The 25,756-nt window shown below is 40.3% G+C and overlaps 1 protein-coding gene across 1 annotated transcript in view; it reads right to left on the minus strand.

Moving 5' to 3' along the window:
• Positions 1–7,423: 7,423 nt before the first annotated feature.
• kiaa1549la (KIAA1549-like a) overlaps positions 7,424–25,756 on the minus strand; it is a 120,947-nt gene continuing 102,614 nt past the window's right edge. Inside the window, exons 18-25 of the mRNA XM_080861594.1 lie at positions 23,018–23,150; positions 18,554–18,795; positions 18,121–18,286; positions 16,108–16,205; positions 13,757–13,902; positions 13,524–13,678; positions 13,363–13,423; positions 7,424–10,987 (exon numbers count right to left, since the gene is read on the minus strand). Of these exons, the coding sequence (XP_080717720.1) occupies positions 13,394–13,423; positions 13,524–13,678; positions 13,757–13,902; positions 16,108–16,205; positions 18,121–18,286; positions 18,554–18,795; positions 23,018–23,150 (970 nt within the window). The 3' untranslated portion in view covers positions 7,424–10,987; positions 13,363–13,393. The remainder of the gene's footprint in view (positions 10,988–13,362; positions 13,424–13,523; positions 13,679–13,756; positions 13,903–16,107; positions 16,206–18,120; positions 18,287–18,553; positions 18,796–23,017; positions 23,151–25,756) is intronic.

Genomic DNA, 25,756 nt, shown 5'->3' on the forward strand with positions numbered 1-25,756 from the left:
TACAAAAAATAAATAAGTCACCCACTATGAATGGCTTTAATGGACGTTAGAGGAACTGTATTATCTTCATTTGTAACAGAGGTTGGTGGAAGTCACAAAGTTTTTACTACTTTACTGTAAATAGTTCAGTTCACAGCCACTGATAGAATGATATAGGTTTGCATATATCATTCATTCGCTTCATTATGAGTTGGTTGTAAAGAATCGATTCAAGAAGGAACAGCACTGAATATTCAAAAAAATAAAAAATTAGCAGCTTGAGTTACCATGGAGATTCCTGTCACATTCATAGAGCCACTTTTGTGACTCTGATAACTGCAGCTTTAGGTTCAGCATACGTTGGTAACATATTAATCTTGCATCCCTGTGATATGATGAAAACACCTTTTAAATTTATGCCGTAAGACAAACGGTTAAGTGGTGATAAGTGTGTTCATATGTGTATTTGAACTTCTTCGTTCTTGGGATTGGGCCAAAAGAACAGCACAAAGTCAATGAGTGTAGACAGTGCAAGTTATCCAGTCTGATGAACCATTTTTCTATTAATTCTGGAAAGATGGTGCAAGTGAGATGACCAGGTGATAATTCTGGAAGTTGTGACACAAAAGAAGAAAATCAGAGGCAAATCGATGAATGAGGGTTTGCCGGATATCAAACAAGAAGAACTTGTCTTCTCACCGCTGCACTGAAATATCTAACTTTTATCACCTCGTTGAAACAAGAACAAAACACATCAACTTTTAATTCAGTTCATTCCTAAATATTTTATAATTAATTTCAGCAAAGTTTCTTGTAAGGAAGGACATCATTTGGGATTTATTATAAAGAGAAAATTGAAGCCGTCTTCAGTTGATGCATTACTAGTGAACTGCTGCTTTAATGAAGTCTTTTAATCAGTGCACAGCAGATCAGCTACACATTCCAACATTTATATAGAATACCAATAATGAATGAATAATGGATTCATGTTTTCTTGAGTTTAAACTGATTTCTTCGGGACACCATCATTTTAACCTACAATTAACATCCAATTATGTAGTTATTTTCAGCAAAGAACCCCAAACCCGCAGTGCAAAAAAACCTACACAGTTGAATATTTAATTTTGGTTTTTTATGATGTAATGACTCACTGAAATACCTCCAATAGTCCTTATGTATTACTTTTAAACCACCGTCCATTTTGGCCCCTTAGTCGTAGCTAAAGAAAGGGCTGCTCAGCAAGAACCAAAAGCTTAATGTATGAGCAATATTTCACTCGTGGCTGCACTTTCCTTCCCTCTCACCATCTTTTCCTCTCCTGTATATAGAACTATAATTACAGTGTCTTCTTTTTCTTATTAGCAGATAAGACTTTCATAATGGTTCCCTGGAGAGCCTGTCCAAACTTAATTAACACTGGCTAAACAGTCCCCTCTCTCCCTCCGTCTTCTTCTCTGTCCTCACCTCTGTCTCTCTCTATTTGTCTCCCTGCCTCTCATTAGACAATGACAGCAGCAGAGAGAAGGAGCCAACCAGTCAGTGATAAATACTAGAAAGCCCTGCACAGGAAAATGAAAGCTGGACTTGACACATGCTTGACTCAGACAACACTCAACAACCACTGGGGACTTCCTGGTGTAGCTGCGTAAATTAGCACACACTGGTCTGAACAAGTTGTGAGTATGTCTATGTGTATGTGAGAGAGGATCTAATTCCACTGAGCGGTATAAGCCCTGAAATCATGTTCTGATCTTCAGCTGAGTAGCCTGCTCTTTTAATTTCCGTTTGTTTGACTTAGAGAGATTAGCCATTAATTACCGACTAGAGAAATCTCCCCCCCACACACACACAACACACACACAACACATACGCAACACACACATACGTGCACATGTGTAGCGTAGCATAGAGCTGTTAAATAGAGCTCATTACACCGGCCCTACCAAAGGTAGAGAAAGCTGAGACAGCATTGTCTAACAGAGCTTACACACACAGAGCTGGCAGGGGTAACAATCAGCTAAACGCTGCTGTTCCAGGGGAAATCTGGCAGGTTTTAGCTGACTGTAACATTAACCTCCCATATGGGAATGCAGGGGATTAGCACCTGAAAGAGACAAGTTTACTGAAGCCAAGACAGGATGAATGATATTACAAATGCAAGACGCCTGAGCTGGCACAAAGGCAGGCTGCTTGTATTTTCACAGAGTCCATCATTGGTTTCAAAAGGCCTTTATATCATGTCTAACTCTGTATTACTCTAAATGTGGCCCTTGATGTCTGGAGGATATGGCACAAAAATACTGGAATAAATGAGTGACGAGGTTTCTCATAGAAAAGTATACTTAGAGGCTCACATGCAGTTACATTACATTACATACAGGGTCGACCGTGGCTCAGGGGGTTGGGAATCGCATCTGTAACCGGAAGGTCGCCGGTTTGATTCCCGGGATCTCTGTCCTGGTCCTTGTGTCCTTGGGCAAGACACTTTACCCTACTGGTGTTGGCCAGAGGGGCCGATGGCGCGATATGGCAGCCTCGCTTCTGTCAGTCTGCCCAGGGCAGCTGTGGCTACAACTGTAGCTGCCTCCACCAGTGTGTGAATGCGAGTGAATGAATAGTGGTATTGTAAAGCACTTTGGGTGCCTTGAAAAGCGCTATATAAATCCAATCCATTATTAGTATTACATTTAAATGCCTTTATCAAAACATTGTATGCAAACAATGGATGTAACGTCTAGTTATGAAAAATGATATTTCCTCTGGTTGCAGAAAGAAGTCAGATTTGATAGGTAAGTACAGGTAAATGCATCCTTACTTTCCTAGTTCATGGTCTAATGACTAATTAAAACGCTAATTTGATGTCTTACTGAATACAACATCCTGATCACTATGCAAAGTATGGTTTCAATCAGTATCCAGAAGGTCGAGATGGGACTCATTCGAGTTCATCTTCGCATTTCAAACAGCTGGGGACCTTGAAGTTTTAAAGAACATGACTTGATGTCACAGTTGTTATGTCTGTCTTTTATATAAAGTCTGGGCTCTAAGGAAAAACAGGAAAACACCTTAGCCTGATGGCCAATAACTTAAAATGCATGCAGAATTTGATAAATCTGTTGGAAATGCAGTTATTATAATACATGTTGCGTTTTTACAGCTTCTTGCTCTTCCCCAAAGTAGAAAAAAAAAACATTTTTAACGTGGCGCTAATCACTATTTTTGTTAGAAATGAATTAAAATACAATGTGTAATGCAAAAGGCATTGCTTATGGTGGATTTTTAAAATATTTTTTTAGATTTCTTGGTTTTAATTTGCACCACAACTGCTCAAATCTAAAGATCCTTCATTAATCATATATTTTTCTCACACACTAGATTTCTATTTAAAGCTCTAATGAGCTGCATGTACACTAGCTGCAACAAGCAGCACACAGACGTTTGGCACTACTCTGTAAAACATTGGTGGAGTATTGAGGAGCTAATGAGCTACATATTTCTCTCAAACATTAAATGCACCTTAGAACACACATGCATCAACACTACAATGAGCGGGTGGAGGGAGGTTTGGAGTCTTCTCTCACCCCCATTCTCTGCGACCTGCTGGAGCGGGGGGGGCTAGGAGGAGGAGTTGGCCGTCCGACTGCGGTCTGGAGTGTGGGGCCTCCCTGCTGCTGCGGAGTCGGGGCGGTCTGCCTCCCCCCACCGCAGGGAAAAGGGTAACACCACCTGGGTCTGGGTGCAGTTCCCCCCTCCAGGGGCAAGGGTACCTAGACCCGGTTTGTAGAGTACGCTTGGGGAGTGTGATCGTGTGTACAGCGTCTCTTTATGTCTGTCTCCACGTTGGTTGAGTGTGGAGTAAGTGCATATGAGAGCATGAGGGTGGGATAGATGTTTGTATATGTGTGTGTCTGTATTTCTGTGTCTATATGTCAGGTTGGGTGTCAGGTGCCACCTCTCTGGGGACATCTTAGGCCCTCCAAGGTTTGGAGGCCTATCTCCCCTTACCACCACTTCCCCTGCCAGTGGCGGACTCCCTCAGACATCGGTGCGTTGGTGGTTCTTTGTGTCCGGGGATGGGCGTCCAGGTACACACTGGCTCACTCCTTGGCGGCCGCATATCGGGGCCTGGAGCCTGGGGCTCGCTCGGGCCACTTCGGAGGTGGGGTGCCCCCGGCCTCTCGGCCTGGGGCTCGGTCACTCAGGCACAGCTGGCTGCCGGCGGAGCTCACGGGCGCGTCACTGCAACTCCCCCTGGCTTCTGCTCCGCGGCTGCTGAGTGAGCCCTCATCTGGGACTCTCCTCAGCTCTTTCTGGGACAGTGGCACGGCTGCCCCTCTGTTGGTCTTCCTTGGTCTCTTGTGTTCTGGGGGCCTCTGGATGTCTGGAGTTTTGATCTCCTCCATACCTGCTTCATGCCCTGGAGGACGGGGCTGTGGCCCCCCCACACCCTCTAGCAGATCATTACATGAAGGAACCTTTAAAAAAAAAAAACAAGCGCGTCCATGCTCACCCACAAACTACACCCTTTTTGGCTCCTACCTCAAAGCACACTGTGTTCTGTTGATCTTATGTGCTGCACAATAATGTTTAATATTTAATATTTACTGTCATATTCCCATATATCATTGTGATGTTGTTTATTCTATTACTCTTGTTCTCTTCTGCTTGTTTTCTTTTTTCTTTCTCAGCAGGTGACCCAGGTGATTGATATATGCATTTTCTTTTTCTTTTTTTTCCTGCCCGTTCTGTTGGTTTTTGCCCTTCTCCCCCGTCCCTCTTCTCAGCTGTTTCTCTTTCCCTCTTTCTTTCTCCCCTTCTTTCCCCCAGTCAAGTCTGTCCCGTATTCAGTAAGTGAAAATAAAATAAACAATAAAAGGTGAATCAAATAGACCATTACGGCAAGGCTGGGATGGTCAATTTGGTAAAGTAAATCCGTTGGGCATCTTTCTTTGCCTTTAGACAACAATTCTGATGGCAAAAGAGCCAAACGGGACAGGCAAAAAAAAAAAAAAAAAAAAAAACATTGGTGGAAACCAAAACCAAGCTAAAAGCGGGGGAGATGTTGGACTTAATTCATCAGATGAATAGAAAAAATGTATCTTATGTCAATTTGATCATAAGTTTCTGACGATCAAAGCGTAAATACATAAGTTTCCTCTTAGATAACTTTGTTAGATTATGCTGCTCAAGCTTCTTAGCTTAAACTTTATAATTCTTCTCAAACAGACATTTTCATGCATGTATATGCAAATAAAAAATTTTTTATGCATTTACGTGAAAAAGAATTCTAAGGATTTATTGTCAGGATATAGTGAAAAGCTATCTGGTCCTTGTCAGGTCTTAAAATTAGGCAAATATGACCTCATATGCTCTCCATCCATCCATTTTGTTCCACTTATCCGTGTGGGGTTGGGGGGTCAGCAGCCTAAGAAAAGAAGCCTTGACCTCTCTCTCCCCAGATCCCTCCTCCAGCTTAAATGGGGGAACACCAAGGTGTTCTCAGACCAGTCAAAAGATATAATCACTCCAGTGTGTCCAGGATTTGCCCCGGGCCTCCTCCCTGTGGGACGTGCCCAGGACACCTTGCCCAAGAGGTGCCCTGGAGGCATCCTCATCAGATACCTCACCTCAACTGCGTCCTTTTCACCATACCCAGGATATGGTTACTGGTGCCCCGCCTTGGAGCCACAAGTCCAATGAAGGGACATGTGTGAAGTGTTCTGGCCATGCCCCACCACCCGCAGGAGGCGTCGTAGGAGTCGGGTGCAGCATGAGCTGGGTGAAGGGTGAAGGAGCTGGCAGCCCAAGCCCAGGCTACCAAGGCTGGAGATGGGAACATGGAAACGTATGACATATTACAATATATCATTATTTAACAAAGACTAACCTAAAATGCAAAAGCAGCGTGTGAGGAACTATGTACATTTTTTGTGCAACTATAGTAATTGAGAGGAAAAACATACAGCAGGCTGCTGATATTAAAATGCACATAACTGATCATCAGCAAGTGTAGGCACCTCTGAAAAAAGGTTTTGCCCATCAATAAGGGTTATACACCTATTTACAAACAATTTAAAGTTATTCTCCATATTCATCAGTAATGAGTGGGAAAACATAACAGTTACCAATCTCACCATGGTCAGACAGTCCTCAGAGAAACTACAAAAAATCCAAGCTACATCTATGACTCTACAGGCCTCAGTTAGCATGTTAATTGTTAAAGTTCACAACAGTACAATTAGAAAAGGGTTGAACATGTATAAATGATTTGGAAGCATTGGCTGAAGAAAATCGCTTCTCTTTCAAAAGTAGATGACGGCTCAGTTTAGGTTTGCCAAGTTGCATCTGACCACATGAGTTCTGCACAGCTGACACCAAAGTGGAGATATTAGGCCAATGCTCAGTTAAAATAAAAAAGCTTAGAAATGTCAAAGGACATTGCAAAATGTAAAAAATGTAACCAGGAAAGATACAGATGAACAAAACTTGTATTTTTATAGCGAATGTTTGAAGCATAAGGTTGATTGTTGGAAGTCTGGGCCCTCTGTGCAAGCTTTTGTTCTTAGGTTGCATCCCGAGTGTAAGAGACTAGAAGATGAAAGGCAGGATTTGCAATCAAAGTATTCAAAGCTTTCTGAGGGATTAATGATATTTTAAATTGGATTAAATTAGTTAAAGTACAACTGCTGCATTTAGGAGCAACTTAAAGTCATTAATGTTTTCTTTTTACTGGCTACACAGAGATATTCTGTGTAGCCAGTAAAAAGATGGGAGAAAAAAAAAGCATCGATTACTTCTTCCAAGTGAGCTAGTAAAAGAAATGCCATTGATATCTGAGAATGTCCTGAAGTGATCAAAGATAGATACATTAACTTCTTGGGTAAAACTGGCCTGTCAGAAATATGTCGAGCCCAGAAAATATCTTGTTTAGACAGAAGAAAGAAGACTTTTCACTGAGTTATTCTTTTGATTCTTTTTTTGAACATCCCAAATCCAAATCAAAAGATTATTCCTTCAGGCTACAGTCAGGTAAGACAACAGGGGAGTTTGAACTGTGATCCAGGGCTGTGTGTTTTTTGCAGTTTACAAGCTGAAGTCTGCCGCAGAGACATCTCGTTCTAACTGAAAGCATGTGAAGGTCACTGACAGGCAGCTGTTTCGGTAACGCATCTTTCATCTCAAAAAGGATTCCCCGTGCATGTTTTATTCATTACCTAACTGCCTTACCTTAAAACACAAATAATCTCCTTATCTTTTGCAGGTATCTGCCAGCGGTAACAACACAAACACTATCTGACAGCTGACAACTTTTTCATAAGCTGGATAAAGATTAAACCTGTAACGTGTGTCTGCCTCCCTCTAGTGGTTTATACTGTTCATACACGGCAGCCCTGTTTCACTGCACACAAATACAAACAAAACACACAGGCTGAGAATTGTAATTTGTATTTATTGTTTAAATTCACCAAAAAGTTTTCTGCATAACTACATCCAACAGCATTCATGGTTGTCGTCACTGTGACCTCCTCAACACCTGAGTGACGATAGTATGACATCATCAGCGCCGCCAAGATGTCACAGCTTCATGACATGCCCTAAACGGCAGAAAAATACTACTGATAGTTAAGTCCGTCCCGGAGTCCGTCATCAATCAAAGCGTCTCGCCACTACCCGTGTAAAACACAAACATTGCACATCAACTTAGAGCATCGCATCAAGCCTCGCTTTTTACCCACCCACCCCTTTCTTTTGCATGGAGTCAAATGAAATGATAAAAGTGCGTCTGTACAGTGAGGATGAATTAAAATGTGATGGTTCCTGTTGTCATCCAGTAATGATACTGACAATTCAAAGCATTCCAAAACACACCGTGTGCTCCCACAATGCATCAGGACTTTCTTCTCACACCTTTGCTTTCCTATCGCTAAATATACACAACTAATATTCATCATGTGCAGGCCTGGATTTATGAAGCGGAGAGCTGTTAATAATCGTCTGTACTGGAAGAAAACCAGTCTGTACTGCTTGCTGCACACATGGGTTTCATTTAGCAGATTGAGGCAAGACAGTACAGGACAAAACTGACGATTTTGGGATTGTGGGGTTATTTTTCTCTCATAGTAAAATCTTCAGATTATTGCAAAGAAAATGTCCAAAAACTTTGTTGCTTATTTTACAGGACAGTTAACTGATCCCTGTCTGTTACCTAAACTTTTAACAAAACATTTTCATGTTTTCAAGTTTTTTAAAGAGGCGTTTGCACACAAACTACTCACAGCTATTTTTAGCTGTCGACAAGGTTTAATGTTTTTTCTCTTTTGTGAAAAAGAAATATCCAAATCCAAATTTCCTTCTGGAAGAACAAAATGAAAGTGAAAAAGTTTTTTTGTTTTTTTTAATTCTGACTTCTCAGTAATCAACTTGGAAAGTTAATCCATCCACGTATTTGCCTGTAATGTCTTGCTTGAAGTCATAAATGTAAAGGAAGAGTTGTCTACATGTCTGCAGACTACAAATGTCCCTTTCCCCTTTTTAGACATTTGTGTAAATTCCCTAAAATCTATCTCAGTCCATGACCATTTCAGTGGCTGAGATGTTGCTTTAAAGCCAGTCTATTTGTTTTTAGCCATGACTGTCAAAATGTAAGAATTCTAACTTTAAAAAAATATCAAAATCCTGCTATAAAGTGTTAATTTGTAAGACGTGTGTATTACCATGTAATATAAACTTCCTAAAGGTCCTGGGTTAGGAGTCTTCACTGTTAGTTACTGCTGAGCAAAAGTATTTCAAACTTCGTGTTAATTGTGCAGTTACACATTTGACATTTTTGCATTGATTCTGCTCTTTTCTTGCCACAAAAGTGCTTTCATCTTTAACTACCTACTATCCTGTCTTTACATTATTATATCTATACTATATCTCTCTGTCCTCTGTCTCCGACCCCCAACCATATCTCTCCCACTCACCCACCCGTGTCTAATATATTCTCATTTGGTATCATTTACTTTTTTGACATATCATTTATCTTTTATATCCACTCGATAAAGTTAATATATGGCTATAATCTCCTTTAATACCATCTAAATGATAAGGAGCTTTACGTACAGTGTGGTCACAGAATTCCAGTTTTCCTCAGTAAAAATGAGGCTAAATATATTCTAGACATTCCCCATAATAAAAAAAAAAAATGCATTATTTCTATTATTATGGCTATCAACTTTTCTACTTAATGAATACTGCAATTACAGCGGTAAATTATCTTGCTGCACATCACTATAAACTCTCTTCTTCTTTCTTAATGTAATGATTTATGCATTGTGTTATGACATAATATGATACTGAAATGTGCGCCACCTTCAGAAAGTCAAGAAGTTACAACCTTCTTTCATCTGAAACCCAAACAGACTAAAACAAAGAAAAGAATGGCATCGTGATAATGTCAAGTTTCCCTCCCACACTACTTGCATAAATCTCTTCATTAAATCATCTGCTATATACAGTAATACATGTAATCGTTACATATACGGCTCGTCTGAGCCCGGCGAGTCTCTTGAACAGTACTAAACCATAGTCCGGCGACCAAATAATAATCCCTCGGCCTCAAAAGAACCAAAAGTCAAAGTTACAGTAGAATACAGTAGACACCTTTCAAGTAAAAGAACTGTTTTTTTTCTAAGAATACTGGTGTGTTCACATAACTGTAAGAGACCTGAGTCAAACCACAACTGAAACCCCTTCAAAAGCAGCTCATACTAAGTATGTTTTTATCCAAGGTGCCTTTTGTGCCTTTCAAGAAACGGCATGTGACCAAAATCATGCTGAGCAGGATTTCGGTGAGTGTCTCTGACTCAGGTCTGTCTAATGTTTAGCAGACAAAAACGTCATAATCAGATGACTGACAGAACATAGTGACATACAGTAATTCTTGTTTTCATTGCTGAGTCGGATGAAGGAAAAAGGTAAACGAAGTAATTCTTTTTAAAAAGTACAGAAATGCCGTCATAACCACAGACAACTAAGCCACCGATTTCTCTGCTTCAAAGAATGTTATATTTTTTTTGCCTCGGAGTAACATTTTTTGTACAATAATCCATTGATAATAATCAATGCACAAAAGTAAAAGACAAAAGCACACAAATATCCAAAAACTGAAATAGAGACAGCTCAAGACAAGAGATTTTTTTTTTGTTCCTTTTTCCTTAGTTATTTTTTTTCACTCAAGTTTAAAATACACATATTAACCAGCTGTTGAGTTTTTACATAGGAATTTGGATTGATCAAAAAAACAAAACAAAACACAGTTTTAAGTCAGTCCAGCTTTCCTGGCTTTACGGTGGACCTTAGGGGCAAGTCCACGATGGCCCAGTCCAGTCCAGTTCAGAAGAGGACTACTGGCAACGGCTGGGGCGCTACAGTACTGATAACGCAGCGCTGCCTGCCATCGTGTGCTGGGCAGATGGCAGTTACTCTACGATGATTGCTGGGCCACAGAACTTGTCACGCTGTACTGTAATCACCCTGTTCATCCACTCTGCATCTGTGTTGTTAGGCAGGGAGGCACAGCACAGCAGCTCAGCTCAGCAGTGTGAGGGGCCTCGGACTGTACAGTGGTGGTCACCACAGAAGAGGCAGTCTACATGGAGATAGTGACTATAGGCCCAGAGGGGCCAGCACAGGCCTGTGAGGCCGGGGGCTCAGAATACAGAAAGAGAAAATTATGGCTGAGCTTTTCATTGGCATAAGATCGAAGACGAGGTGAAGAGGGATTAGGGGGCAGAGGAGCTCTGGAGGATGTGAAATGCTTTGAGCTGCAGATGAAGTGGGCTGACAGAGGACAGACAGAGGGCAGGCAGAGGAGAGCTGTGGGAAAAGGTGAGGGCAGGGGGGGGGTTCCACTGGTGATGAATGAATCATACAGGAGGAGCGCTGTGCCGGAGCCAAGGAGGGGTGATGAAGCTCCAAAGAGTTTTGAGTGTGAAGGAGGTCCTCTGCCCATCTGAAGAGACACCTGCACAAAACACAAAGACAGTGGCCACGCATGACAGACCTGCTACCACAGCACAAGTTACTGTATGTGATTATCTCTTTGTACATCAGGATGAAAGTCCAGAAACACCAGCAAAATCAGAGCAAAGCTTGATGTTAAAGCTATAAAAAAAGAGTTAGATTTTAACTTTTTTCTTTGTTTAGTAATTAACAGCAACATTAAAATCCCATCAGCCTTTTACTGCTGAAGAACAAAAACATAATAAAATAATAAAATGGAAAATCTCTAACTCTCAAACTTTAACAACTCCATTCGCTCATTCATCTGTTTCACTTTACAGTGCAACTGCTGCTTGATCTCATAATCACATCTACAGGCTTTTTCTACTCAAAAGAAAAGGCTGTAACTTTTAATTTTAAAGACTTGCTTTCTTTAAGGACAGCTTTACTCAAAACTGGATTATTATTTTATTATTTTAGTCATTTGGCACTATGTCTGTGTTCTGGGACATACTGAGCCTTCCACATGCATAAGTGGAAAGCCTGAAGGCAGGAGGAGCAGCAACAGGACCCCCTCGTGGAACAGGAGTTATAAATAGATTGAATAGCTATTACAGTAGCGGGAGGTGGGTGGCAGAGCAGGCTGGAGTGGCAGCAGCAACTTTATCCAGTTTGAAGCAACTAAAAAGTCTCATTCAACATGAGTCTTGCCAAGAAGTTGCACAGTTGCTCAGCTGAATAAGATCAGCTGCCAGTGTTACTGACTGAGCTGCACTAGGAGGAGTCACAGGAGTCACCAACCCTATGCTCAATTTGTGGATCATCAAATAGCTATTTATCATTTAACTTGAAAGTATTTGCTAGCTATTTCTCTCAAATGTGTGTATTTTGAACTTAATAGTGTCACAGATAAAGTCTAACTATTTCCATATCAGCTTCATATATTTTACCCTGCACAAATTAAAAAACAAACAAACCCTGAAACGGTATCGGTCCAGGTACAGCACTGCATTGCTTTCTGAACACTACAGCAAACATTTGATCCTGTCAGCTTTTCGCCTGCAGGCTGGCATGCAGTCTGAACTCTGAAGCAGATAATGGTTTTGCTATCAAAGTAGAATTACCTGCCCAAGGCTGTTTGGCCAGGAAAACAACAGTCAACAAAGCAAAGCTTTTTTTTTTTAAACAGTATTTTGAAGGATTCACATGTTTTTTCATGAGATTTCTACTTTTTGTATATCTGGTAAATGGCCTTGATTTATACAGTGCCTTTCCTGTATTACTCATCTATTCAAAGCTCTTTGTCATGACACACTGAGATTCAGTCTATGAATATCTGCTTTGTCTACACACATACTAACACACCAATGACTCTATCTGGGGAATCTGCCGTTTAGTATTTTCCCCAAGTAAATTTCACCGCATAGACCAAGGAAACCATGGATTATCCAATTAGTGGAAGACCTGCCAGGCAACATATGCCCCTATTTACACACAAATCAAATAGTTAATCCTGATCACCATCTCTGGAGGTCTGCAACCTCAGGATCATCCTGAATTCTGCTCTCTCAAACTCATCACATACCAAATCCATTAAATCTCTTCTACCACCTAAAGAACGATTCCAGACTCTGACTTCTACTCTCAGACCCAGCAAGTAAAACCCTCATTCATGCCTTCATCACCTCCCGCCTGGTCTACTGCAGTGGTCTCTGCTTTCGTCTGCCTAACAAGCTGCAGTATGTTCAGAACTCAGCTGCCCGAGTTCTCACCTAAACTAAGTACGGGCAACATATCACCCCCAACCCTTATACACCTCCACTGGCTCCCAGTCAAGTCCCATATGTCCTATAAAATCCTTCTCCTCCCCTACACCCCATCTGGGTTCCTCAGTTAAAGGCCTACTCTCCATTTCCCACATCAAACCGTAGTCCTTCAGGGACAGAGCCTTCAGCGCTGCAGTGCTGCTCCCTGGAACAAGCTCCCCTGAGAGATTTGCAAAGCTCTGTCTCTGGAAATCTTCAAAAGCCAGTTGAAATGTCAACTCTTCAGTCAAATTTTGGCCTTCGACTCATTTTATGTCCAAATTAGTATGAGGTCTACAGTGAGACACTAAGCAATTCCATAATGCCACAATTATACTCTTATATTTAATTTTTTTTACCTTTAAGACATCAACAAAATAGTAACTAAATACAAAATATTTTCACTACAGATGCCAAAAATCCAAAATAAAATGGAAATATACGTTGAACTATAGATGGAATACAACATTTAACTTGTACAATAAACTAAAATCAGCTAAATCAAAGATGAAAAGGTAAACAAAATTCACCAAAGAACCACGACAGTATAAGACTGCAGTGCAGAGAAAAAGTGACCCACCGAGCTACTGACCGTTTCAAATCAGTGTCACAGTCGGACGACTTCAGCAGATGGTCTCGAGGTGACGTGAGTTCTGCGGGAAGAAGTGGGGGAAGTGCTTCACACACACTGAAACTTCCTGCAAAGTGTTCACAGCACATTGTGTACTTAAAAAAAGGAAAACAGTGTCTCACAGGTGTGTCGTTCCATTGCCGCGGCAGGTCTTCTGGTTCAGGTGGATAAGACATCCATGATGGACTCCGGTATGAGGATGGCGGTGACATGACGAAGTAGTCTGAGTAACCTGGGCGGTTGGCCGATATAGCGTAGACTGCTGTTATTGGGTTTCCTGTGAGATGTAAATAGATTTAGATTGAACGGAAATAACATATCAATAGAAATTCAGCGTCCTGTCAGTGTGTCGTACCTGAGTAGGTGCTGATGGACTGGTCAACAGTGACAGCAGGGAAGGGGGTCCTGGAGAGTGGCAGGTAGGGGGCACCATTGTGCTGCTGGGCCTGCAGCTCTGAGGCTTCTGACACGCGAGGCTTCAGACTAACATCAGGGGTGGAACTGTCAGTGGAGAGGAGAGGCAGAAATCAACCCGATGTACAGCAAACAGACACCTGCAAATAACAACTATAGCTTTTTGTGCCCACAGGACACAATTCAATAAAGCAGTTAAGAGAATCTGAAAACATTTGAAACCCGAGTTTAAAAGTTGTTGGCAGAAGAGCAAAAATAATAGCAACTGGAATCTGTTCAAGAGTTCAAGAGTGAGCAATAAAAGCAGTTTAAATTCAGTTGGAGTTAACAAATCAGAGACATCACTGATGCGTCACCACCAACAATATAACATAATAAACTGAGCATTAAAACTGAATATTATAATATGACAAAACCTTAAATAACATAATTTGGTCAAATCTCCCTTCCTTACTTTCTAACTATTTACCATTATTTATCAGATGCTGCATTTAGACTTAGCTGTCTGACACTTTAAATAATAAAAAAACAGAGTTGGCTGTGAGGCTTCAAAATGCAGTCATAAACCAATGGGTGATATGATGGCAGTTATGTCTCTCTTTTATATACAGTCCAAATTTCATCTGTATCAGTTTAAAGGTCAAATCTGCACCATTTGGAAAAAAAAAACAACCAAACAAATATTGATCTTTGTTAAACACGGTTTAACAAAGATACAGGAAACATGTTTGTAGAAATGGCTTGCAGCTTTAATTAAATATTATGGGAAAAGACATAGTTACACAACATAAAAAGATATAAAATCTTTAGTAATCTATAAAACAAGAATAAAGTCCATCAGACATCTTTTCATCTTAAGTCACATCAGACTGTGGTACTGATAGCAAGTTCAGAAAGTCCTGGTTTAAGTATACACTTCAAATGTTCTTCCCTGTGTCTGCATGGGAACTCTGGGCTTCCAAAGACTTCCGTGGGTTAGCCCTGCAACAGAACTAGTGACCTGTTTGGGGTATAACCTGCCTCTTGCCCTATGACAGCTTCTGGGGTGATGTTCATGCACAGTACAGAGGTTCCCAGACTTGTTTTCAACATCTGGCTGAAATTTCCAGGCATTCTGGGTCACTGCAGTGAAGGACACATGACCTCACGGATCATAAATCCCATCCTGTCACCTTGAGCCTTATTAGAGCTCTCCATGCAGTCATATTCTTTCTCCACCTCTGCACTGAAGCACCATCCTCTTCATCGTACAGACACGTGTTACAGTGCATGTTAACTACAGTAAAGAACCGGAGGACAGATGATGTCACTGGCACATCTCAGGACCATGATGCACTGTGCGCACTAATGCCTCACAGTGCATAGCAAAGAGGGATTAACGTGCTGCACTCTTTCTCCCTGGGAGCACAGTGGAGCTGATGTGTGACGAGCTGACTGATTAACCGCCATAATATGACCGTTTCTGGTTGTAATAAGCAAGAATAATGGTCACATACCCGTGGCCATATCTGAAAATTTAATTAGCAGTAATTAGAGAAGTCCAACTAAAAGCTGTCTCTGTCAAGCAGAACATTTTAAAAATATATATATAAATACATCTATATTTATATATAGAATTAATATATTTTTATTAGTAGATTGATTGTAAATTATAGTTTGTCTTTTTTTATTTTATTGCATAATTTTTTTTCCTGCCACTCTGCAGCACCTTCTTTTCCCACAAGTGTTAATTATTTATTTTGCCCACTAGATGGCGAGAGTGCTCCTCACTGCTAACCAACAGACTCAATCACTCTCTGCAGTGCTAAAGTGCCCAGCAACACAGTGCACACAGCAGCAGCATTCAAATGAAGAAGAATATTCAGTTCAAATGATGCAGACTAGCATATGGGCCTAAGAGAGAGAAGTGAGTGGCACAAACCGAGGGTGCACGTGGAGGGCACTCTTGAAATGACGCTGATTAAAATTCTGATACATTTTGTGTATTCTCCAGTGTACTCTCCACTATCTGTCTGATCCAGTGATTAGCCCCAGTGCTGCCATGTGACTGGCTGAGAACCAATCTCAGAGTACTTTTAAATGCCATATGTGAGCATTTCCTTCAAGTTTGATGTCTAAATATATTTATGGGCCACATGTTCAACACTGCATGTTTTTATCTTTCACTGAAGGGACTGAGTGTTTCTTGCTTTTATGTTTTTTTCTCCTTATTTTAGGCTTTAAAAATGTTTTCCCTTCCATATATGAAGTGCAATGTGTTTGACTGTTTGATTATATAAATGTGCGTAGTACCGTCGCAGTGAGGTCGCAGGTGGCGGTCCTGGTCTTGAGGGGATCAGTGGAGGTGGAGAACCGATGCCCATATCAGGAAGCTGGGTGAACCGGAAACCCTGCAGGAGCCACAAATGCAATTTAGAGATCTGTTCAGCTCAGTATGAACACAAAACAACCTTAATCCAAAGGGAAAAAGAAGAAATAAATAGGGTAAGGAAACCAGGGGATATCTGATCAGAGCGGAACAGAAAGATCAAATACAGATTCAGATTCAAGCAGCAACTTTATTTGTTGGAAGGCGTTCAGTCCTCAGTTTCTTTAATCATTCTCAAGGTTCTCCTTGCAGAGCAGCTGGTGACGGCACGCAGTTTGACTGTCCAAATTCTCGGTGTCAGTTTCTTGGTGCCAACATTTTAACTTTTGCATGCAGCCAGTTTAGCTGTTTAGTCATCTGGCAGATAATGCAATGTGACTTACACGAGTATAGATAATTACCCCACATGAGCAACTATTTACTACACATGCATGACCTTATCAAGCTCTTTGGGGATTTACGTATCTATTTGCTGGCATAATAAAGCTAAATATTAAACATTCTCATCCATTATGCAGAGTTTCTTTTTTATACTTCAAGTAGTTTAATGCATGTCGGAGAAAAATTACTGGAAGAAATTACTGTGTGTAAGGTGTCATCATTATCTTTGTAATGTAATCACTATCCATGTCTCCACTTTTCTGTTTGAGCATCTTTTGTGTGTAAACATTTCTTTCATTCATTTGTAGCTTTCAATTATTTATTTTGGGTTTTCAGACAGTATGTTTCTATGTTTTGGTTCAGTCTCATAGCTGAAGGCAGTGGACTTCACATTACTAACACATATTAGGCCTAATATGCCTATAACCAGAGGTTATTCAGGAAATAGTCACTTTAAGCTATTTGGGTGAATTGACCACTTAAGCACTCAAGAGGAAAGGTGCTACAGTGTACCTAAAGCCTGAGGTCCAGACAGGCACCCTGTTTACTCGTTTTATTCTAAATTATTCATTAATGTTGAGCCTAAATCTTTTTATTAATTTATTTATAATTGCCTGACTGGTGAAAATTCTTAACAACTTAAACCTATCTGCAATATGTTAGGTTGCTAGGTTGCCTGTGGCTGCATTTTGGTGGGTAATGGTTAGAAAAAAGTGAAGAATCTACTATATAAAGCTATGGGATCCAAAAATCAATACTCCAAATACTGTGAGCCTTCAAATTCTAACAGAAAAATACAAAAAATAAAACAAAAAATTCTGGCTTTCCAGGAATCAGACTTACTGAAGACTTTCTTACTTACTAAAATCAGAATATATTGATACCTGTCACAGAGGTAAGCAATCAACTCAAGCACTGTAGCTGCTAAACTATGACCATGTTTGTGATGAGTCACCTGCCTGAATTGGACAAAAGTACAGATATAGATTTTCCATAATATCCGATCCACCTATTTTACTGCTGTTTGCCTTGTGCATGAATGTGTTCAACTCTTCTTGCTTTGGAGATGCTCGTATGGATCCTGCTGCTGTTTGATGCTACTGGTACTTAATAAACTCAGGGGACAGACAGATAGTTTGAAGCAACAAAAACATCCCTAGGTCCTCTAATTAAAGTCAACACACATGAAAGGCCAGGTTAATTGCCACATGAAAGCTGAAATGTTCAGAGAGACTTGATCTTGTTTATGAGATCAAGTCACTGAGGATTGGTCATCCTTGGCGTGAGATTAGTTTGAGCTCTGTGAGAGTGTCAGAGTATTATCAAAAGGTAAAGTTCCTGAAATGCAAATTTCTTTAAAACTATTACACCCTGTTATTACCAGACCTTGATTCCAATTTTAGACAGGGCTATAAATGTGTTGGTTTTTATTGGAACTACTTTCTACTCAAAAATAGAACCTATTAAAAACAGATGGTGACAGTGAAGTTATTGGAAAGGCTGTTGGTAGCTTTAATTGTATTTTTCTAAGCCTTAATCTTCCTTTAAGTGCTTACTGGTTTGGGCAGGCTACACTGGTGCATGTCCTCATAGCCTATGCTTCTCTGCCTGCCTCCACAGGGGTGGTTCATGGTTCCGGGGGCACTGGTCACTCCGTCACTGTAGTGGCTGGTACTGGAAGGGTTGTAGGCGCTGTGAGCGTGGTGATGATGATGGCGATGGCTGAGAGAGGAAGAAAAAAAATGAAATAGAGTCAATTCACACACACCTACTGTCTCTTTATTTTTCTAGTCTTGCTCCAGCGCACACTGCATAGGCAAGCAGACATCAGATAAAACTGCTGTGATTTTGAGAAACAGCTTGGGAGTGGGATGTATGTGCTTTCAAAGTGCGTATCAGGGGACCTCTCTCTTTTCTTTCCCACACAGTACTGTAAATTATGCAGATGTTATAAAAGAAAAGAGTTTTCAGTGAAAAATAAAAACTTACTTGGTTGGAGGAGAAGGAGGGTCATGGTCCGGAGGTGCCAGGCTAAAAGCGTTGCCTAGCAACATATGCATCTGCGTACGGACCTCGTCAATGGACGGCTGGGAGCTGAGTGTGGAGGAGTCGGAGCCACGGTGAGCCTTCACCCCCAAGCTGCCGTTCCCAGTGCCAGTAGATCCACCTCCATAACCCAGAGAGCTCATCAGACGGTCCACGTTGGTCTCCTCAAAGGGTTCTGGTTCACCCTGTGGAGTGAACACACAAACATTTAGCAACCAGTACAAAAGCAGTTTATCAGCTTTTCCAATAAGTTTCGAGGACACAAACACCAAGGTCATGTGTCCACAGTTTAAAGCTCATAACATTCCTCCTTTCACTCCTGGCTTCCTTATAAACAAACCCAAAGTGATAAACATTCTGGTGCCGATGTTTTCATCAGTTATTGCAGAAGCAGTAAAACGAGCCACACTCACAAACATTTGTTTTTCGTGTTTTTCTCCTCTTATGTTGAGTGCTTTCATCAATCCTTGAGAAATGTAACTGTATAGTTATAACTGTATAGCACTAACTGTACAACTGGATGTTTTCAACTCAATCACATGGACATAGATATCGTTTCTTCTTGTTTTTGTTTTCTATCTTTTTATTTTTAGTCCTTTTTATTCCTGTCCCTATCCTATTTTCATAAAACATTTAAAACTAAAAAAAATATGACAGGAATTTCCATTATTCTGCTGTCTACAAAGCATAAAACAAGCATGAAATGAGTTTTCATGAGTCACGTGCAGTCAATGAACTGCTCCAGGTGGGTTATTCAGGGCAAACATTTTGATGCAGGAAAAGCACAGGTGGAATTTTTTACATTAAAGACCATTTTTACATGTGGACTCAACTCTTATTTAGGTTTCTGAAATCTTATTTTAAGAAACATCTGCTGTTAATAAAGGTCTAGATTCTGATGTGGTGTTAGAGCTGGTTTACCTCTTGCTCTCAATGCTGTTCTGGCACGTGCCAACAAGAACACAGGGTGCTTCTGTTGGTACGTGCCAATGCCCAGGAGGTAGATCCCTGGCTCCTTCAGTCTACATGTTGAAAATACTGCACCTGATTTATCCATCGCTGTGTGTGCATAAGTGGGTATAGAGGAATATCAATGGGTATTATGTTGCTTGTAGTAAAAAGTGCTATGAGTACTTAGAATAGAAAAACAGTCTGTCAGTAAAAGTCAGTGCATCTTGTGTGTAAATACTGTATGTGCAACTTCATCGCTTTGGAAATGCTGGTATGGATCCTGCTGATCTACCGCAGGTATTCAAACGGAGGAGTGAATGAAGTGAACTCAGTATGCATGAAATAGGTCCACATGTACCACAAAATGGCCAAAAAAATGCACAAGAAAGCACAAATTAGCTGTAATAGTGACAAAAACATTGTTTTGACTTTGTCCCCTTTGTGGAAAAAAGCTTGTTTAATATAGATATGTAACAAGTGGAATTATTTTTGGTATTTTGAGAACTTAAGACAGGCTTTAATTGAGAATTCAAGAAAAACCAATACCTGTTGCATTTCCTGCTCTAATTAGCTTCATACTGATAAGATTTCTTGCCCCTTCTTCGTGTTGCACCAGGGTCTAACTCTCCTTCCCCTGTGTACATTTGGTCTTTCTTTCCTCCTCTCTATCCAAGATTGTCTGTCTGCCACTAATCAAGTGTTCTGGTAATCTTTCCTTCTATTGGACCTCAATTTTCCTCTTAATTTTTTACCTTTTTTTACCCTTTAGTTTTGTTACCTCCACTGAAGTCAGCCTTCTTGATCTTTAGCCGCATCTTGGGAGTCTTCTCATTCACTCATATATATACAGGGACTGCACTAAATGTGTCATGCTGTAGTCAAAACCAGCGTAAGACTCGTTGCATTTAGAAGAGTGAGTTTCAGAAACGGCACCATCTTCAGTATCAGAATAATGCTAATAAGCAGGGATTGCATTTCGCTCTTAACAAGTACTGTAACATACATCTGGAAAATTTAGTTATATTTAAAAAGAATCAGTCCAGCACTGTTACCACATATCTCTGCTCTTTTCTGTTGTAACAAAAAGAAAAAAGAGAAAATCCTGATGCAGTTTCATCATTTGTCTCTTCTCGACTCCTTGCAATGGAGTCGTGTACTAGTCAACAAAAAAAGTCTCACAGCTGTCATCTATTGATTTTTTTTTTCTTTCTAGAATTTTACTATTTTTCTTGTCCCTGGACACAGATTTCCTAGCGTTATTTTTATGTTCCTAAACACAAACCTGTCCAATCTCATATGGACGGATTTGCATCCATGTATATTGAATTAATATTTTGTGCTTTTAGAGCGAAAGATGCTCCACAATTACAGGAATGAATGGAGGAGTTGGTGGTGAAATGGATCCTCTCATTGCTTACACCAGAGACTACCAGGTATCCAAAGACCGTTTATTTGCTTGCTCATGTCCCCGTGCTGCAAGCACAAAATATAGTTCCTAACAAAGATAATCAGTTTCTTAGTCTTGATATAATGACAAAAAAAAAAAAGGAGAATATTTCTCTGGTAACACAAGCAAATAAGTTATACTTTTATTTTAGTAATTCATTTGTGCTGTAGCAAAATCTTACAGTTGTGTCATTGTGCATTTAAAGGTTGTCATGGGAGACGAGATGGTTATTATATTGGGAAGGTATTCACACTTCATTTCATGCAAGGATGATAATAATTATTATAATTTTGAAGAAGCATCTTGAGGCTAATTACCCACATTATTGTGGAGCTGTAAAGTCCATTGAGAAGAAGAAAGATGGCGGTGCTGCAGCTCTAAAATTCGATTTTAGCCCAAACTCTCCAAGGAACATCAGGAGCAGCAAGACTGTTGCTGGTTTTGTGGTGGAGGAAATACTACAAGTATCAACTCACTATGCAGTAATGTAAGTCAGTAACTGCTACGGACATATGCAAAGATAAATGGAAACAGTTGTTTTCTGGGAGCACAAAAATGTGGTTAAATGTAACAAATTAGTTTTTAATAGCAGTAAAAAAAAAATTTGACATTTAACAGGGTAAAGATCAGTATCAAATCTATATTTAATATTCTTTGCCTTTTTCCCAAATAGAACTGTATATCTAAATATATTTATTACCTTATAAAAATTGGCTTTTTTTTTTTTAGATTTTCAGATTAGCTCTACTGCAGCTATTTGTGACTATGCTGTGTTAAAACGTCACATAGGAAAAAAGACTTTCATCAGATAAATGTAAGACGTGTGTAACAGAAACTAAAATAACCCACTGTATCAGTTTTTAATTAAATTTTGCATTAATTAATTAGACTAACAGATGAATGAATGAATAACAAGACATTAAAACATAATCACATCACCACATCAGGATTCCATTAAAAGTTGGATAAAGAATATTATTAAATTATGACCTAACCATTGTACAAAACCACAGGAATAAATTCCACAAACCACATAAAAGCCACTCATAAATCCAAACATCGCTAATACCGCTTTAATATGTCTCAACCGTTCTAAAGCATGAAAACAAAAGTGATAAGGGATTCTGATCACATTGCTTTTCTGTCCTGTCTGCACACACACACGCTCATGCAGAAACACACCATGTTCTCCTTCCAAACCGTTTGGTGCATCCGAGGCTATTAACTGCTATCAAGTCTCCCATCTGAATCCATGAATAGGCTATAATCATATTCAGAGTCATTGACATTCAGGTAGGTAGCACGGTCGATGCTGTTACTATGGTGCGTCAGAGGAGCAGCATAAAGAGACTTCACTCACGATGCTCTACCTGTCCCCGTTTTATCTCCTCCTCTCTGACTTTTCACCCCTGTTGGCTACTGTAAAAATGAAGGAATTGTGCTCTAATCTTTTTGTCATTTTCTTCTTTTCTATCTAATTTATTTTTCTTCATCTCTGTGTAGGTTTATAAGGTTCATCAGAAGGTAATTTGTTAATCCACTGGGTCAGAGCTAAAAGCATCGGAGAGGAAAGGAAGGGAAGGATTAAAGTTAGAACGCTCTCAAGAGATTATTTTATTAGTGTGACGAAGTGGCAGCGCTTTACTTTCCTACAACTATCAAGTGACCCATTTCGTCATCGCTCTATGGCACTCAGTTGTTCTGATATTGGACCTGAGCTGCTATATTACAGCTCGTTACAGAATCAGACTTAAAAGCTTTGCTTTTTCTTACTACTCAGTAAGTTTATCTGAGTCCAGAGATTCAAAAAGATCTATCGGAAATCCTCCATCCTCAAGTCACAGACCTTGGTTAAGTCTGAACTCTTGGTTATAATACACAGGTTATATAGACCTATACTCACATATTACAATTTGGGTCAAGCTATAGTTTCTGGCTTTATTCTGGATCTGCTCTACTGACCCCATTCCTGGTTTACTGTTTCAGAAGGTTGTTGTCCAGTCACTTACATCATAGCCATTGTTGCGGATGCCCCTCCTGGATCTTTCCCTGAGCACCAGCAGGTCCATCTCCGTCTCTACTGGACTGGGGCTGCTCAGAGACTGCCGGCTCCAATATGTAGGCTCTCGTGGGTGAGAGTACCTGGTGGAAAGAAATACAACACCAGCCTAGTGTCATTACTACAATTACTCCTGATGGCACTGAGGTCCTTTTCCAGTCCTTTGACATCTATGTTTAGGGTAGTGTTACGACTGTTGTCGTAATTTTAATATTGGTGCATCCAGGGTGGACGGATCGTACTGATTGGCTAATGATCGGGAGGCAGCGCATAAGAAGACACCGCCAGGGACTGCCAGGTCATTCATCCTTGGCCCAACCCAACCGGCAGACCGTGTGTTCACTGTTTAACTATGTTGGTTTAATGTAGGAGCATGTAGGGGTGGACCGCCTTTTTGTTTGATTCGTTTTCTCCTGTTTTTGTTAGGTAGGGATGAAAGTAATTGTCGTTTGGTTTAGTTCTTTTGACTAGGTAAGTTTTATTTACTCCTGAGATAGGCTACCTTTTGTTTGTTGTTTTGGCCTTGGGTTCACCCCGAAGTTATAATTTGCTCCCTTCCTCTGTTTTTAAATTCACTCATTGTAAATAAATCACTGTCACAAAGTGTTAATTGTGTAACGTGCTGCTTGGGGTTGGACGGGGATGGATCACCCTTTATGTTGTGGTCTAGCCGCACCTAGATGGGCTATAACAGTAGTTTGATGCAGTGTGAAATGAGAGCTTGATCTTCCATCATGAGGACTTTGTCACACTGCCCTGTATTGCTCTACTCTTATCTGAGTAAGAGGTCCTTGATAATCAGCATTGGTAAATACTCTTAAAATGGCCTGGTGTACCTCAAGGTTCCGTTCTGGTTCCCATTGATTTTTTTATTGTATTTGCTATCACTAGGACATGAAGCTTCTCAATACTTGGGACCACGTCTTTGCACCTTGGCATCATGTTTAAAACTCAGCTAAACAACTTCTGTGTTATTTTTTATTCTTTGCTTAAATTTGACTCATCTGTGTGACCATAAACATGCCAGCTTTTTAAAATTAAGATTTCTATGAATAAATGTCAGAAGCATAAGTCTGCCTCTTGCTTAGATCCATTGAACAATAACTTTAATTAATGTCTCCTTCCTGACTGACTTGTACACAGTTAGTTGCAAATCCTAAACTCTGGAACTGCCTCCCTCTCCCAATAAGGTCGTCAACTTCTACTAACAGTATTCAAATACCAGTACTTACCGTACTATTAGTAAAGAGCCAGTTAGTTACTAGAAGCTAGTGGTTATAGCGATTAAGCTAAAAATGTTAGCTTGCCAGTATGGACGTTTTTTACCTGATACACATACTCTGAAAAAGGAAAAGGCCTAAAATGAAGATAAATAAATTCACAAAAGTAAATAAGATCAACTCTTTTCAGTCTTGGTAACCCTTTTGTGACATGATGGTCAACATAAGATTAATAGCTGCATGTACAGAGTCACCAGTTAAATCTAATAAAAACTGCTGTACAGGTATGTTGGCATTGAAAAAAAAGTTAAAATTTTAAAAGTTTTAAAAGCTTTTTTTCCCCCCTCCTCCATAAGTCAATAAGTTATACTTACAGTTATGGAATTCACCCATATATTTTAATTAAACTATTTGAGTGTCATTTGTTTTTCTGGTAAGATTCACTGAAAGGAGTTAACGAAAAATATTATAGAAGTGTTTTTGTCATATTCAAAACAATTCTTTTGTATTCTTTTGATTTGCTTAAAATGACCTAAATTCTTCTAAATCTGAATGGTTTTTGGTAGAAGTTTGAAGTTGCTGAAGTTTAAGTTTCAGAAGGCAATAAAAGCTTTTCTTTGTCTGATGTCAAAGGATTTGTGAAATGTCCTCAGGCTGAATGTATTAAACTTAGTGACAAAAACAAGCAAAACCGACACTCTGTCAGTGTGACCTGTGAAATATTAATATGCTGACCTAATCTCACCCCTCTCTATTCACTCACTTGTTACGTGTTGCTTAGCAACTATGCTTTACAGCTACAGCATCACATTAAGTTTATGTTTCCAGATGAAAAAAAATGGATTTAGCCTTTATTGTTCATCATTGTAGTAGTTCAACACTTGAACATTCATTATTTAAATGGCATGAAACAAAAATTTCATGTGTAAGAACTGTAATTTTGTGGAGGTAAGCATCAACGACACAGCTCTCAGTTCTCACTCCTTCTTTATTCGTCTCCAACATCAACTGCGCATACCGCGCCACAAAACACAGGAACACACTTCCTCTACACTGGGTGTGAGTGGAGCCCTCTAGTGGTCCACCACACATGCCCCCCCAACACCCAGCAGAACTAGTCCAGGACCCGGGGCTTAAGCAAACGGCCGGAGCGGCTGAACTGGGGGGGTGGGGAACTGACAGAGGGCAACCCAGCCCGGGAGCGAGGCTGGCACTGGCGGTCAGAAAAAGCTGAAGACGACTCGGACTCCGTTGATTTCGGGTCGCTCCTGGGGGAAAAAACAGAATCCATCAGCCCGGTGGCAGGTGGGCGGCCGCGGCGAGGGGCCTGGGCCGGGACCACCTGATCCTCTTGCATAACATGTGCAGGCTTAAGTCTGTCAACAGAGACAACTTCCTGCCGACCGCCAAAGTCCAAAACGAAATGTTTGTTGCCTGGTTTAAGAACCCTGTATGGCCCGTCATATGGT

This window comes from Rhamphochromis sp. 'chilingali', assembly GCF_963969265.1.
Source record: "Rhamphochromis sp. 'chilingali' genome assembly, chromosome: 2".
NCBI classification, from domain to species: domain Eukaryota; kingdom Metazoa; phylum Chordata; class Actinopteri; order Cichliformes; family Cichlidae; genus Rhamphochromis; species Rhamphochromis sp. 'chilingali'.